Source organism: Nerophis lumbriciformis, linkage group LG25, assembly GCF_033978685.3.
Source record: "Nerophis lumbriciformis linkage group LG25, RoL_Nlum_v2.1, whole genome shotgun sequence".
In the NCBI taxonomy this organism is placed as follows: domain Eukaryota; kingdom Metazoa; phylum Chordata; class Actinopteri; order Syngnathiformes; family Syngnathidae; genus Nerophis; species Nerophis lumbriciformis.
In genome coordinates this window covers 16,494,099-16,511,421 of record NC_084572.2, presented here as the reverse complement: position 1 = coordinate 16,511,421, position 17,323 = coordinate 16,494,099, and the positions used below count along the sequence as shown (strand labels likewise).

Sequence of the window (17,323 nt, the reverse complement as noted above, 5' to 3'; positions counted from 1 at the left end):
ATGTATGGCCTGCACCAGCTTTTTTGAGCTTGGATCCCACCAGCTGTGGTCTGCTGGCCAGGGTGAAGTGAGACAGCAATGTCTGAGACACCTTTTCTAGTCCGCTCCTTATACTATGGAGGTGAGAAGTGTGATTCTGAAAAAGGCAAAGTCCTGCATGCTTCAGTCACACATGAGATTCACACAGGAATGAGGCCAAAAAACGAACATAATAACATAATATGAACACATATAAAACTTTATAACAAAATAAAAACACATGGCATACGATAACATAATATAAACATATAAATCATAATCAATCAATCAATGTTTATTTATATAGCCCTAAATCACAGGTGTCTCAAAGGGCTGCACAAGCCACAACGACACCCTTGGTACAAAGCCCACATAGCGGCAAGGAAAAACTCACCCCAGTGGGACGTCGATGTGAATGACTATGAGAAACCTTGGAGAGGACCGCATATGTGGGTAACACCCCCCCCTCTAGGGGAGACCAAATGCAATGGATGTCGAGTGGGTCTGACATAATATTGTGAGAGTCCAGTCCCTAGTGGATCCAACATAATAGTAAGAGTCCAGTCCATAGTGGGGCCAGCAGGACACCATCCCGAGCGGAGACGGGTCAGCAGCGCAGAGATGTTCCCAGCCGATGCACAGGCGAGCGGTCCACCCCGGGTTCCGACTCTGGACAGCCAGCACTTCATCCATGGCCACCGGACCTGTGCCCCCCCCCCCCCCTCCCCCACAAGGAAGAGGGGAGCAGAGAAGAAAAGAAACGGCAGATCAACTGGTCTAAAAGGGGGGTCTATTTAAAGGCTAGAGTATACAAATGAGTTTTAAGATGGGACTTAAATGCTTCTACTGAGGTAGCATCTCTAATTGTTACCGGGAGGGCATACCATAGTACTGGAGCCCGAATAGAAAATGCTCTATAGCACGCAGACTTTTTTTGGGCTCTGGGAATCACTAATAAGCCGCAGTTCTTTGAACGCAGATTTCTTGCCGGGACATATGGTACAATACAATCGACAAAATAGGACGGAGCTAGACCGTGTAGTATTTTATACGTAAGTAGTAAAACCTTAAAGTCACATCTTAAGTGCACAGGAAGCCAGTGCAGGTGAGCCAGTAAAGGCGTAATATGATCAAACTTTCTTGTTCTTGTCAAAAGTCTAGTAGCCGCATTTTGTACCAATTGTAATCTTTTAATGCTAGACATAGGGAGACCCGAAAATAATACGTTACAGTAGTCGAGACGAGACGTAACGAACGCATGAATAATGATCTCAGCGTCGCTAGTGGATAAAATAGAACGGATTTTAGCGATATTACGGAGATGAAAGAAGGCCGTTTTAGTAACACTCTTAATGTGTGATTCAAACGAGAGAGTTGGGTCGAAGATAATACCCAGATTCTTTACTGATTCGCCTTGTGTAATTGTTTGGTTGTCAAATGTTAAGGTGGTATTATTAAATGAATGTCGGTGTTTAGCAGGACCGATAATCAGCATTTCCGTTTTCATAAATATAAACAACATAAATCACCCAACTACCAAAAACACAAAAAACACAACAAAAAGGCAAGCGTGCCTAAAACACATGAAACTACTATTTAGCAGAAGCTACGGCATAGAACATGAACACTTACTTGGTCAGAACGTGACGTAAACAATGAAGCCAGGCAACTTAAATTAGTGCTCGGGAAGCAGGTGAGCGGGCGAGCACTAATCAGAGACAGGTGAACCCAATAAGTCGCCATGGTGACAAAAACAAACAAGGGAGCCTAAACGGGAACTAAAGAAGTCCAAAACTAACAGAACATAACTAAACAAAACATGATTCGGACCACGGATCATGACAATGTCAACATATTGCAAAGTTGAATTGTTGATACCAGAATAGAAGGTGATGAAGGTGCTTACTTGTGATGCAGATGCCAGCGCCAGGAGATGGCGTGCTAGTTCACGGCATGTTCATGGATGCCAGTCGCTGGGATGATGACAACATGGTTATTGAGGACGCATTACCTCGAGTGATGAACTCCACTCTGCCAGTGATGCATTTTGAACCGCAGCAGAATTATGAGGCTGAACCTGGTCTTTATCACGCTCCCTTGTACAAGACATCTGCCAGGGCAGGAACACTTTCTACTACAGGTACACTTTGGCTCATGTGACATACATGACAACAGCTAGATGAAGTTAATATATCAAAACTACAGTAGTAATGGCTACTCAATGAGACCAAACCAATCAGTTCACAATGTTCAGTATCGTGGCCACTGATTTGCTCAGCCTCAGGCAGCATTACTATATTGGATTAAGAGTTTAAAGGTGACTAAATGGTGTTGTTTCATGTAAAGAGGGCATTATTAATGTTGAAAAATATATTTATAAGGTAGTAAATAGGTATTTTGTGCTCTAGCAATGACAATTTAGATTGAATGATTCCTACTCAGCAGAAACTAATTTATTGCGGTCGTGTACGGTCGTGTCTGGAACCAATTACCAGCGATAAACAAGAGTTTATTGTATTTCCATCAGTAATGTATGACTATTTATGTATATATTATCATGATGTACATATAAGAAATGTATGACGAGTTATTTATTGTTATTGTCTCCCTCAGGACACTCCACAAATTTTGTTGTGACGGTCTTGCTTCCATCAAACCGTTCCAGCGACTACTGGATCTCCAAAGCTTCTGCTCTGTTGTGTCAGTTGGACGACTGAGTGAATTTTGAAAAAGTATAATCACTAGTAAGTGACTTGAAAGCATGTTTTCATATTTTGAATGAACTAATTGTCAAGGAACAATCTGAGTCAAAAACATGTGAAGATATATTATCATATCATCACTTGAATACGTGATGATATGATAAGAGTTGTCACAGCACAGACTGAAATATGTTGCAACATCTGTACACATCTGTCAAGTTATGCTACATAACTTATATACTGTAAACTATCTTGAAGCCATTCTCTCACAGTCTTGTGAGTATTGCTGATGTTATCAGTCAGCATCAGTAAAATATTTTAAATCACAAGTGTCAATACAAGCAGGTTGTTGGATTTTATATTTTTTGTTTAGTTGTTTTTTTTAAATTCACCTTTTAGTGCCATAACTTACACATCTCTCACAACTTTCTTTCTGCATTCAACCTCAGAAAAAAAAATCTCTCAGGTTTTTCACTTCAACACCAAAACATTTTTGCTTTAACCTTCAGGAGGTCATGACATTAAAACTGACTTTAAATTAAGTTTGTCAATAAATTGTAGGTACTTTAGTTGTATTTAATTGTTTTTGCATTGCAGATTGTTTGTAAGCATTGTTTAGGCATCCTTAAAATATGCTCCCCCCCCAAATTAGTTGGTGCTGTTTTATGTATTTATTTTTTTGCTTGCAAGACAAGGACAATTTTAATATAAAGTAGCAAGACTGTAATTTTTCATAATTATACAACCCCTCAATATTCACCAAAATATAATCATAAATATGTCAAGTTTCCCTTTACTTCATACATTTATGTATTCAATAACAATTATATAAATAATTTATTACTTCTAAAAAAAACAACTAAAAATATTTTTCTAAATATAGTGCCATGTGGCCGGAAACAACATTCGTGTTTGTGTGTGTGGGGGGGGGGGGGGGGGGGGGTGTCAGGTGTGTGACTTATTACACGTGGTCTGCTGATCAAAGTCCCCAGTGATGTTTTCTAGCTGACCTGGCACAACAGACCCACCAATCAGAGCCAACCTTAATCACTCCAAAGAACGCCTCGCTTACGCATTGTGTTGCTATTGTGTTACTACTTTGCAACACTGTGACATGAAAGCAAAATGCAGGAAGTGTTTGCAACAACAGAAGCATGGTAAGCAGGTAATAAAACAAATGACAACAAAGAAAAGACAAAGGAATCAAATAAAAAAGGATTGCAAAATAACAGTATACTGAAGGTCTGTCACTGTCTGTCATGTGACAGTGAGTGCACCCCTGCGACACAAAAAATTTAATAACCTGTGCCATGAAATGTTTTTGTGTCTTTAAGTCTGATCTACTAAGACTCAAATAACAAGTACTAAATCATGTGTACCAAGTATAAAATAGTGTGTACTACTAGTGGGCATAAGACCGTGGGCCTGATTTACTAAAGATTGCGTGTACCAAAACACGTGCAAACTTCTTACCACATGCAAAGCTGATCTACTATGCGTGTGTGCTAAACGTGTGTTGCAGAATAAGACATACAATCCATTTTGCGTCTCTGACTTCATTATTATGCAAAATACAGTATGTGCTGATCATCAAAAAAGCCCACATGGGGAAAAGAAGATGCAAATATATTATACAGCACGTGGATTGTGGTTCATCAACACTCGTCACTGTTTTGCGAGCAATATTTTGCATTTTATTAAAGCACGTTTGAAAAGTATGTGCAAAGTGACACAGTTACACTCATGGGTGTTAGATTGGTGCTCATGCTGAAAAGACAGGACTTTTTTGTCCGACTGTATGTGTGTGTGTCGACATTTGCATGGTCTGTCAGAAATAGGAATTTTGACATATCCGCATTCTCGAACATAAGGCTAGTTAAGCGTTGATGCATTCTGAACAACTCCACCAAGAAGTCATCTGCTCAGTCGCCCCATTACCAATTACCATATCCACCAAAAGGGCTTCTCGGGCCCCAGCGGAGCTTCGGGTTGAGGCATACTTTCATACTTCAAACATTTACTTGGAATAACAAACAACCTGTCCTGCTTGAAGTCTTTCTGGCGCTTAAACTAAAGATAATTAAAACCTCAATCAATTTTGAAGGGTCTCTTCTTAGGCTTAGCTTCTCAGGCTTAGCTTGCTGTTAGCTTATCTTGCCAGCTAGCTTAGCTAGTTAACTGCAAACAAAGATATACAGAGATGATCAACACATTGCTAAGCTCACAGAAGAGTTGGCCGATTTGAAAAGAAGCGTTTCAAACTACAGGGAACTGCAGGATACCATCACAAACCTGAGGTCTCAGCTTGAGGTGAAAGACAGTCTTGTTCTTAAGTTCTCCAAAGTTGTTTGTATCCAGGCCAAGCAACTTGCTTTTCTTGGCTCTTCCCTTCTTTATCCGTCCAAGTCCAGCCAGGCAGCAACCTCCGGCCCGGCCACAGCCACCTGTCTTTCGGCATGCCAAGCCGCAACCCCCAGCCAGGCCACCTCCGCCAAAGTCTCGGCTAGCACCTGCTCCAAGGCTGGTTCCAACACCAGCACCTGCTCCAAGACTGGTTCCCCCACCAGTACCTGCTCCAAGACTGGTTCCCACACCAGTACCTGCTCCAAGACTGGTTCCCACACCAGTACCTGCTCCAAGACTGGTTCCCACACCAGTACCTGCTCCACGACTGGTTCCCACACCTGTACCTGCTCCACGACTGGTTCCCACACCAGTACTTGCTCCACGGCTGCTTCCGGTTCCTGCACCACGGCTGATTCCGGTTCCTGTACCAAGGCTGCTTCCAGCACCTGCGCTGGTCCCCGCGCCAGCACCACGGCAGCCTCCTTCGCCTGCTTCAGAGGTGCCCCCATCGTCATCGTCTTCGGCAGGCCTTCCCACGGCGCCGCCATCTTCTTCGGCGGGCCTTCCCACGGCGCCACTCTCTTTCTCATCCTCATCGCCAGCATCGTCGCCTTCCTGACCTCCAGTTGGCCGGCTGCGCAAGCGGCCATCAGGCGTCCGCACGCGGCTCTCTCAGGGGTCAATTAATGGACGCCAGTGGCGCAAACAGCAGCGACGCCCAGGACGTAGGCGTAGAACCCTTCGGCTGCTGAACTTCTGGCGCCACTCACGCTCACCTTCTCGACAGCCGGATGTGGTCAATCTATGGTCGCCCGCCTCGCCTGCGGCAGCGGCGTTCCATTTGTCACCGCCACCTGACTCGTCCTCGGTGGATTCGGGGACACTGGGCCTGACGACCCACCACCAAGACCTCCCTCTGCACTCCTCTGACTTTTGAACTACCTGAGTTTTTTCTTTCTAGGGACATCTGGAATCTGTCCTTTAAAGGGGGGTACTGTTATTATCCATAGCCTGTATCATGTATTGTCTGTTAGTTTTGACTACCTTAGTTCTGTTTCAGCACCCCTGTTTTGTATCTCCTTGATTACCATGGGTGCTTATTGGTTGCAGCTGCCTGAGTGTCTGGGATGCTCACCTGCTTCCAGGCACTAATCAGAGTGCTATTTATGCCTGTTTCTTTCCACACTCAGTCTGGCTTCCTAGTTTGCTTCAGGCAACAGTTGACGACGGTTAATTTGATTCCTGTTTGTATGCTAGTTTCCACGTTAGGCTCTTCTTTGTATTCTAGCTCCCACCCTAGCCCCCTTTTGTTTGTTCCTGCCTGATTTATTGGTAAAATAAATCATTTCCTACCTGCACGCTGTGTCGGGAGTCCGTCTGCATCTTGGGAGAACGACCCCCGCATCACCATGCGACCAAATCGTTACAGATGGACTTCACCCAAATAAACTTGGCTCACATATCTTCAAATCAAACATACAATACAGTGTGCAAACATCAGCTGATTGACTAGTAACACCTACAGCTTCACCACTGTACTGTAAAACCAACCCCATCTTATCTGTCTGTCCCCTCGGCCCATCCCCTCATTCTGGTCATGTCGTCCTCACACTTTATTCCATCATGTTAAAACCAGATGTCACACGTCATATATGCGCTCCCTATTTTACTTTGAGTGCCTTTTAAAAGCGCTGTATAAATAAAATGAATTATTATTATTATTATAATAATATCATCTATTCAGCAACATCCTTTTATAATTTTATAGCTGCACGCTGGGTGAGTTAATGCTGGGGATTCTGCCTGTCACCAGGCAGAATTCAAACTGTAAATCCTGCTCCCCACCCTGCGCTCCTCGCTGATAGTCCCTCCCAGTCTCCTCCTCTATGGAAGTGCACGAAATCATGCACAAGAGCTTTACGTGCACACGCTGAGGTTGTTGACAGTCTGAAGTTGCTTTGACAGTCTGAAGTTGCATCGAAGGATCCCCTAGTTCGTATTTTATTGCAGAAAATAAATGTTGTCGTAACAGATACGGGTTGTTTTTTTTACTGCAATTATGAAATACTCATTTATGTTGCTTAGCTGTGATATCGCCATATATTATAAAATAGATTTAGCAAAAATTTAAATTCAAAAGCCAAACACGGAATAGCAATCGTGTGACTATTGTCACGCTTGGGTCACATTTTACTGCGTGAATCGTTCTCCCAAGATGCAGCAGGATGTCCAGAGACAAAGTGCAGGTAAGGAAATTATTTATTTCTCATAAATCATTCAAAATACCAAAAGACAAGATACAAAACAAAAGAGACGTGTGCCGATTGCACAGGGAGCAAAGGCAAAACTTAGCACAGGAATCGTGAGCAAAGAGGTAAGAAATCATCAAACGTAACTGTTGCGTAAAGTAAACAAGAAAGCCAGACTGTGTGGTGAAAAAAAACGGAATAAGTAGCTCTCTGATTAGTGCCCGGGAGCAGATGAGCGTCCCGAACACTAATCAGAGGCAGGTGAAACTAATTTGCACCCATGGCAACTAAAACATAACCCCAAGGGTGCTCAAAACAGGAACTGAGGGAGTCAAAAACTAAACAAACATGATCCGGGCAACGGATCATGACAACTATTGGTAATACACATCGCCACGCAAGAGGGTACACACAACATTTAGGAAAATGGAACATTAGATTGCGTGTCTACAAGTAAAACAACCACTTGGGCATCCAAAGTTAGTCCAAGACTGGTCCGCAATAACCTCCATCTTGAATACGATGGAACAATATACGTTTTGGCTCTTATTGTTTTTTTTAGACATACAGCGTATTTCTTTTCTTCCTCTGAATTCCTCTTTTTTATTTTTTTTAGCAGTACATGCTGTAAAGGCAAGTGTAGGTATTGCAATCTTTCCAGATAGGTGTTGGGCAGCCATCCTTTACTGGAAACAAGTGCGCACTGTGCACGTGTTTCACTAAATATCGCGTCAGCCAATGAGTCGGCTTTTTCGTGGGCTCTGCTTAACCCTCCTTTCTCTAAATCCTGTGGATGGATCTGGAGGGGTTGACCGCCAGGAAGACAAATTTGTTTGTTTTCCGGGGTTTTATTTACTAAAATACTTCATAATTATAAAGCACAGACGTACAATTGTTTTCAGAACTTATTACTGATACGATGTACTGTATGAGGCTAATATGACTTTTTTTTTAGTTAAACAATATAACTCCGGCACCCCAGCTTGGGGCTGACTAAAATGAAACCAATTGTTGCGTTTTGGTGTCTACTGGCTTTTGTTTTTACATTTAAAATATATATATTATTAACATATCTCCTTTATGGGAAAAAAAAACTCTTGAAGTATGCATTTTTTTGTGTCATGAGCACAGTTTCTCTCCCATGAGCGCTGAGTTTAATTGTGGATGCACCGGAATGCTACTAAAATGCCCATAAAAAGTGGTAGAGGTAGAAGCATGTTAACATGAATGTGCAGTAACTGATCCAGTGTCTCTATGGAGAAAGCTGCGTAGTACACGCAAACACCTCATTTAAATACGGCGCACTGCACCAGTTATGAATAACGCGTGCAATGTTTGTAGATTGCACGCAACATGCCCACTAATAGTACATGCAATTTTATAGAGCGCACACACTGTTCAGCACGTGATTTTTGGAGCTTAGTAAACGAGGTCCTGTGTGTACAACTGATAACAAGTACCAAATTGTAGCAGACCACCATATTTAAATGAGGATTTTACTTGTACTACCTGCTGTCACCATGGAGATTCTCATTTGTTGTACATCCATGACATCATGCCATGTGGTACTGAGCGTGCAAACTAGCACAGTTACACACAAATGGTCATCGTGGTGTGAAGGACACGATCAATGCAATGGCAGAGAGACAATCAACATATTTGGACTGTCAGAAATAAATTCCGTTTTCGAGCTGCTGGATGACTTGAGGGCTGATTTGGAGTCAGCAGACACCAAAACTAAATATTTTACCTCCTATAAGGAAAACGTTTTGCAACATGCATTTTCTTGACTCTGGATCATTGCAGTTTACCTCCTATAAGGAAAACGTTTTGCAACATGCATTTTCTTGACCCTGGATCATTGCAGTTAGTGTCAGTATTTCCCAGAGTAGATTTTGTTGTAGTTCACACAGGAGAAGCTTTTAATAGATCAGAAGAGGTGGTACAAATTATATTTGTGTGCTGCATGTTATACAACATGACAAAACAACAGAGGTTGGACCGTGGTGTTAAAAATGTGCAATAAATGTCTCCATTGTGACAGCTGTTGCCACACACAAAATATAACGGTCTGCATCACTTTTGTACTTATTAGGTTAGTAGATCAGCCAATAGTACACACAATTTTGGACTTTGCACACACTATTTTAGCCTCTGAGGGGATCAGGAACTATAATGTTTGAATAGACAGCACTAACGGATGACTTTGTGTGACTAAAATTAATAAACCAAACATCGTGATTTTGCAGGGATATGAATGCTACATCACAACTACCGGTATGTGCATATCCACCATCTAGCCTGATCTATTTTTTTAATACAAACCCCGTTTCCATATGAGTTGGGAAATTGTGTTAGATGTAAATATAAATGGAATACAATGATTTGCAAATCCTTTTCAACCCATATTCAATTGAATGCACTACAAAGACAAGATATTTGATGTTCAAACTCATAAACTTTATTTTTTTTTTTGCAAATAATAATTAACTTAGAATTTTATGGCTGCACCATGTGCCAAAGTAGTTGGAAAAGGGCATGTTCACCACTGTGTTACATGGCCTTTCCTTTTAACAACACTCCGTAAACTTTTGGGAACTGAGGAGACACATTTTTTAAGCTTCTCAGGTGGAATTCTTTAACATTCTTGCTTGATGTACAGCTTAAGTTGTTCAACAGTCCAGGGGTCTCCATTGTGGTATTTTAGGCTTCATAATGCGCCACGCATTTTCAATGGGAGACAGGTCTGGACTACAGGTAGGCCAGTCTAGTACCCGCACTCTTTTACTATGAAGCCACGTTGATGTAACACGTGGCTTGGCATTGTCTTGCTGAAATAAGCAGGGGCGTCCATGGTAACGTTGCTTGGATGGCAACATATGTTGCTCCAAATCCTGTATGTACCTTTCAGCATTAATGGTGCCTTCACAGATGTGTAAGTTACCCATGTCTTGGGCACTAATACACAGAGGTGTGGACTCGAGTCACATGACTTGGACTCGAGTCATGAATTTGATGACTTTAGACTCGACTTGACAAAATGTAAAAAGACTTGCAACTCGACTTAGACTTTAACATCAATGACTTGTGACTTCACTTGGACTTGAGCCTTTTGAATTGACATGACTTGACATGACTTGCTACTTTCCCCAAAACCCAAAGATGAAAAAGTTATTCGGGAGCGCTCCGTATTTTTCATTGTGTACTTGTCTATCAGCGTTGCGTGTGTCAGCTGGTGTGGTCTCAGTACAACAGCCAATCAAATTAGATCTACTTTGTTTTCATCACACAGCATTCATCCAATCAAATTGCAGGACAACCAACGAAGAAGACATGTCCAAACCACACGCCAGTGAACAAAAAATAATACCTTAAATAATTTTGTTTGGGTATAAAAATTACGAGGTGGTCAACACAAAACGGTTTGCAGTATGCAACACATGCGGTTCGAAAATGACTGATGGAGAGGCAACAACTTCCAACTTCGTCCGGCATTTGAAGTTGCACAAAGAACGGTAAGTTTTGAATGTAAGATAACGTTTATTGGCTAAGTAACGTGACTTTTATTTGCTGTGTAGTTAAATCAGTGAGGCTGTAAACTCACTGCTAACGTTATAACGTTATTGCAAACACGGGAATCTGTTGCAGTTCACTACCTTATTCATACTTTTTGTTCAGTGATTTTTTTTAAGCAGGGTTACGTTAGTCAATATATCACACGTAACGTTAGACGGCGCTCAGCAGCACCGCGTATTTTAGCCACCTAAAAAAAGACAAAAATAGTCAAATAAAGGTCAGTTAAAATGTATACTATATTATGAATATGTGTACCGTTTTAGCTAGCTTTCTGACATACTGTTGGTTGTTTACCTCAGTGGTCCCCAACCACCGGGCCGCGGCCCGGTACTGGTCCGTGGATCGATTGGTATCGGGCCGCACAAGAAATTTTCTTTTTTTTTTTCTTTTTTTAATTAATTCAACATAAAAAACACAAGATACACTTACAAGTAGTGCACCAACCCAAAACAACTCTCTCCCCCCTTTTGTTCTGGGCATTGAACATGAAGACTCTTCCTTCACTGTTCCGAGTGGCCATGAGAGTCTTGGCAGTGCCTGCCTCCAGTGCTCCAGTGGAGCGAGTTTTCAGCCATGGTGGCATCATACTACGCCCCCATCGTGCACAAATGACTGACAGACTCTTGGCTAATTTGGTCTTTTGCAAATGCAATGCAGCATAGGGCCCTGACATATAAAAAGTACAACTTTTTTGTTATGTTCACGTATATGTCATGTTTTTTCAATGTTAACACTTTTGTACAAATAAGTACATTTGCACTTTATTTTTCAATGTGTTTGTTCTGTAAAGGAATGAGTTAATGTTTAAAATGACTGGTTAATAGTGCTATTATAAAGTGCAATGTCAGCACAATTTTCTTTCCTGCAATTTAAAATGCACTTGTTTTAATAAATAAATACAGCGTTTGAAAAGCATACACAATCTGTGTTAATATATTAGTCTGTGGTTAAAAGGACTTGAAAGGACTCGAAACTCAAAATGCAGGACTTAGGACTTGACTTGAGACTTTCCAGTCTTGACTTTGGACTTGACTCGGGGCTTGCCTGTCTTGACTCGGGACTTGACTCGGACTTGAGGGCAAAGACTTGAGACTTACTTGTGACTTGCAAAACAATGACTTGGTCCCACCTCTGCTAATACACCCTCATACCATCACAGATGCTGGCTTTTACACTTTGCGCCTGGAACAATCCGGATGGTTCTTTTCCTCTTTGGTCCGGAGGACACGACGTCCACAGTTTCCAAAAACAATTTGAAATGTGAACTCGTCAGACCACAGAACACTTTTCCACTTTGTATCAGTCCATCTTAGATGAGCTCAGGCCCAGCGAAGCCGACAGCGTTTCTGGGTGTTGTTGATAAACGGTTTTCGCCTTGCATAGGAGAGTTTTAACTTGCACTTACAGATGTAGCGACCAACTGTAGTTACTGACAGTGGGTTCCCGAAGTGTTCCTGAGCCCATGTGGTGATATCCTTTACACACTGATGTCGCTTGTTGATGCAGTACAGCCTGAGGGATCGAAGATCACGGGCTTAGCTGCTTACGTGCAGTGATTTCTCCAGATTCTCTGAACCCTTTGATGATATTATGGACCGTAGATGGTGAAATCCTTAAAGTCACGTGTTGCTTGCATCAAATTCTAAAGTTAATGATTATTTGCAAAAAAACAAAATGTTTATCAGTTTGAACATCAAATATGTTGTTTGTAGTGCATTCAACTGAATATGGGTTGAAAATGATTCCGTTTATATTTACATCTAACACAATTTCCCAACTCATATGGGAACGGGGTTTGTATAATAGATTATTTTATTACATAAAAAAATCAAGATGGCAAATATTTGTTGTGAATATTTCTTAACACAGAAGACACTAATCACTTCAAATATATCTGTAATTAGTTTTTTTAAACATGTCTCAATTAAATATCTAGATTTTTTAAAGCTAAAAAACAACAAATCAATTATTGTTATCTTTCCTGTTTGTTTGTGTTGTAAATGTTTTGTTTTTTTCTGTATCTGAACAACTCCAAATGATTGTTCATGTGCGAACACTTTGTTGATTTATCTTTTTATTTATACAACTGCATCACACTGTTGTTGTGTTGTGGCCTAAATATAGCAATATACCATAGAATAAGTAAATATTTTTGAATTATTGTTAAACAAATATTAGACTATGGAGCGATACCTAATGAACTGTCAAATGGTCCGTCAGGCAATAATTTAAGTACTAATATTTATGACGTTTATAGATTTGGGAGCCAATATGAGGTTGATTACAAATTGTTGTTGTGTTCCAGTAAGTATGAACAAGGTTTGGTGGAGAATAAATCATTGGATTAAAAGATGCAGCTGACATGGAAGAGAACACAAACGCGTTACATAAGCCCGCTAATCCGCTTGCAGGATGCTTCCCACTGATTACAATGTGACACGGCGTGAAATAGAAAAAGCTCTCCGCATCTTCACTCTCACGATCTATTTGAAGATATCCCAAAGAGCAAATATTGTCTTTCAGTGCAAGCCAGTGTGTTTGCACGATAAATGTTGAAATGGACATGACTGACATACAATGTACTGTGCAGCAAGTAAAGGAATATCAGGTTCAAAGGTCAAAATCAATGTCTGGAAAAGTTAATATTACCCTGCTGCATACCAACATACTGTAAGTAGGGATGGGTACTGAATTTAGTACTTACTGACTTATGTCCGTTACAGGCATGTGTAATCAAAGGTCGGTGAAAACATGGAAATCCGTGTTTTTAAACAATAATTTTCGCGTTAAAATAATACCAAAGTGTTGATGTCGCTTCAGTTCGCTCTCCCAGCCACAACGTTGACGACGGTCTACTTTGCTGTTAATCATATTTGGATGGGTACAATCCAAACACTGATTTTTACCAAACCGGTTGTCGTTCAAGATTATTTATTAGTAGTCAGGTAGATGATATAGTTTTAACAAGACGGCTGTAAACAGTCTCAACACCGGAAGTGTATTACCCGAGGAAGTGTGGCTACAGGATAGAGTTGCCAAATGGGAAAACGTTGTCTGAGTTCTTTGCATGCATGTTATAGAAGCTTACATAACATTGATAATCATGTTAGAATGTTACAAAATGATCTACTGAAATTTTTTTTTTTAATTCTGTATTACACGGAGACGCTAATGCATGCTTTTATTACAAGTCGTAAAGATTATTGTAACGCCCTGCTTTCTGATCTTCCTAAAAAGGTTATTACACCTTTGCATGTACTCCAAAATTCAGAAGGCAGGCTCACATTACACCAGTTTTAAAATCTCTGCATTGGCATTAGTTATGCAAGACTGTATTTAGTTCTATTTATTTATTATTTATTTACTGTATATTCATTATATTTTTATTTTTTTTATTTTTTTTCATGGTTCTTACTATTTTACAAGTTTTATTATTATGCGTGGCGCAGTGGAAGAATGGCCGTGCGCGACCCGAGGGTCCCCGGTTCAATCCCCACCTTCTACCAACCTCGTCATGTCCGTTGTGTCCTGAGCAAGACACTTCACCCTTGCTCCTGATGGGTGCTGGCATGGCAGCTCCCTCCATCAGTGTGTGAATGTGTGTGTGAATGGGTAAATGTGGAAGTAGTGTCAAAGCGCTTTGAGTACCTTGAAGGTAGAAAAGCGCTATACAAGTACAACCCATTTATCATTTATCATTTATTTTCCAACGTTCCTCAGATGAGCCATCTGCCTCAGGGGTTATCGGCCGTGCTTGTGAGGGCGCTTTTGTGTCAGCGTCCTGGTGGCCATGGTCCGATGACCTCCTGGTGCAGATGGCTCCTGTGATAGTGTTTACTCACACGTCTCCTCTGTACTCAGCCATGCAATCATGTGTCCATATAGTTGCATATGTGTGTATGTTGTGTGTGTGTGTGTGTGTGTGTGTGTGTTTGTGTTTGGAATCTGTGTCCGTGCCTACGTATGTGATAATGGGGAATATTTGTCACGAGGTATTGTTTTTAACTTTGTAAAGCACTTTGCGTTGCATTTCTTTTATGTCTGAAAAGCGCTTTATAAATCAAGTTTGATTGATTGATGAGACATGTAAGTGTCAAAAAAACAGCTATGAGAATAAATGTAAAGGTTAAATAAAGTGTAGAAATGCACCCAATTGCAGGTTTGAGTTTTAGATTTTTCCATCCATCCATCCATCCATCTTCTTCCGCTTATCCGAGGTCGGGTCGCGGGGGCAGCAGCCTAAGCAGGGAAGCCTAGACTTCCCTCTCCCAAGCCACTTCGTTCAGCTCCTCCCGGGATCCCGAGGCGTTCCCAGGCCAGCCGGGAGACATAGTCTTCCCAACGTGTCCTGGGTCTTCCCCGTGGCCTCCTACCGGTCGGACGTGCCCTAAACACCTCCCGAGGGAGGCGATCGGGTGGCATCCTGACCAGATGCCCGAACCACCTCATCTGGCTCCTCTCGATGTGGAGGAGCAGCGGCTTTACTTTGAGCTCCCCCCGGATGACAGCTTCTCACCCTATCTCTAAGGGAGAGCCCTGTACCCGTGATCTTGTCCTTTCGGTCATAACCCAAAGCTCATGACCATAGGTGAGGATGGGAACGTAGATCGACCGGTAAATTGAGAGCTTTGCCTTCTGGCTCAGCTTCTTCTTCACCACAACGGATCGATACAGCGTCCGCATTACTGAAGATGCCGCACCGATCCGCCTGTCGATCTCACGATCCACTCTTCCCTCACTCGTGAACAAGACTCCGAGGTACTTGAACTCCTCCACTTGGGGCAGGGTCTCCTCCCCAACCCGGGGCCTCACCTGCCTCTAGTGACCGCACGTCACTGGTACGTACGTACGTAAGTAAAGGGCCGGCATATACTGTGTAAAATGCATTGGAAAGTTGGTGCCCTCTAGGCATCTGTGTAAATGTTGCCCCTTTAAATGTTACATAAAAAAAGGAGATTGTGTTATTAGACAAATAAATATTTATTAACACATGAACGCACACAAACATACTGAAAAGTGGTACTTTTGAGTACCAGCATCGATTCCCAGGAACTACCATTAGTACTGTATTAACTTAAATGTGAAAGGTACAATCCCAAAACATAATGCCAACAAATTGACTGTCCGAAGAAAAAAATATCTTGTATTTGCTTTTCCAGCATCTCCAGGATAATAATAATAATATTTGGAGGTGTTTTTTTTTTTTTTATATATATATAGTTTTCCATAACATTGTATATAATGAAACATTTTCATCACATGTCTGCAAGATGAATGACTTACCACTGATGTATTTACAAAAGAAACAGATTCTCACTTTAAAGCCACAGAATGAAATACATCAATGCAGCAGAAAAAGTGGAAAAGTATGCATGGGGTCAGAAAAAAATGGGTAATGTGGGCGTTATTACTATGAATAATATACAGTCAAACCTCGGTTAGCCCAACTAGTCTTTTTGGAATGTAATGTTCAAACAAAGAATCCATAGTAGCTGTACTTTGTTTCCATTGAGTACAACTAAAATAATTCTGTATGGGAACAAAGAAAATTGAGCGTGTCAGCACTTTGGCTGACCGGCCCCCCGTCGCCATCGAGTGTGTTCATTTCAAATAAAAGTGATGTTAAATGTTCATATTTCATCTTGTTTTTCTGCATGTAAAACTAGTAGTTTTCCCTGTAAAATGTATTTTATTCTGTTAATGCTAGCTGCTCACCCGTCGCTTACCTCCACATGCTATTGAGATACCATTTAGCTGCTCAGTGTCTCAGTTATGTGGTTTCTCCTGTCATCTGTCTGGGATTTTTCCTCATTTTTTTTTCCATTTGTTGGAAATGCTTATACTTCTAAACTGGGCGGAGTTTCTAGAAGTGTTTGCAGGTGTGGATGATTAGAGACAGCAGGAAGCTTTTAGTTGATTATTACATGTGGACGCCAACACTCCTGTCCTTCATTACTTGTGTGTGGACTTTGTTGATTGGTTGGATATTTTGCCTCCCTGCTTGTCTGCTTCTCTTCCAGACAGTTTTGTCTTTTCTGACTATTTCTTTGGTGCTATTTTTTGGTTCCCCTTTATTTTTGTATTTGCCCTGTTGACTTGTTTTGTGGACTCTAATATATACATATATATATATATATATATATATATATATATATATATATATATATATATATATATATACCCCGGGCTCGGGATCTTTCTGTGTGGAGTTTGCATGTTCTCCCCGTGACTGCGTGGGTTCCCTCCGGGTACTCCGGCTTCCTCCCACTTCCAAAGACATGCACCTGGGGATAGGTTGATTGGCAACACTAAAATGGCCCTAGAGTGTGAATGTTGTCTGTCTATCTGTGTTGGCCCTGCGATGAGGTGGCGACTTGTCCAGGGTGTACACCGCCTTCCGCCCGATTGTAGCTGAGATAGGCTCCAGCGCCC

At 41.4% G+C, this 17,323-nt stretch overlaps 1 protein-coding gene across 3 annotated transcripts in view; it reads left to right on the top strand.

The window, feature by feature from the left end:
• Positions 1-3,079, top strand: part of dnah6 (dynein, axonemal, heavy chain 6) — a 163,908-nt gene extending 160,829 nt beyond the window's left edge. For all 3 annotated transcript variants that reach the window (XM_061983898.1, XM_061983899.1, XM_061983897.1), the window contains 2 exons: positions 1,936-2,158; positions 2,632-3,079. In XM_061983898.1, the coding sequence (XP_061839882.1) occupies positions 1,936-2,158; positions 2,632-2,735 (327 nt within the window). In that variant the 3' untranslated portion in view covers positions 2,736-3,079. The remainder of the gene's footprint in view (positions 1-1,935; positions 2,159-2,631) is intronic.
• Positions 3,080-17,323: the final 14,244 nt, after the last annotated feature.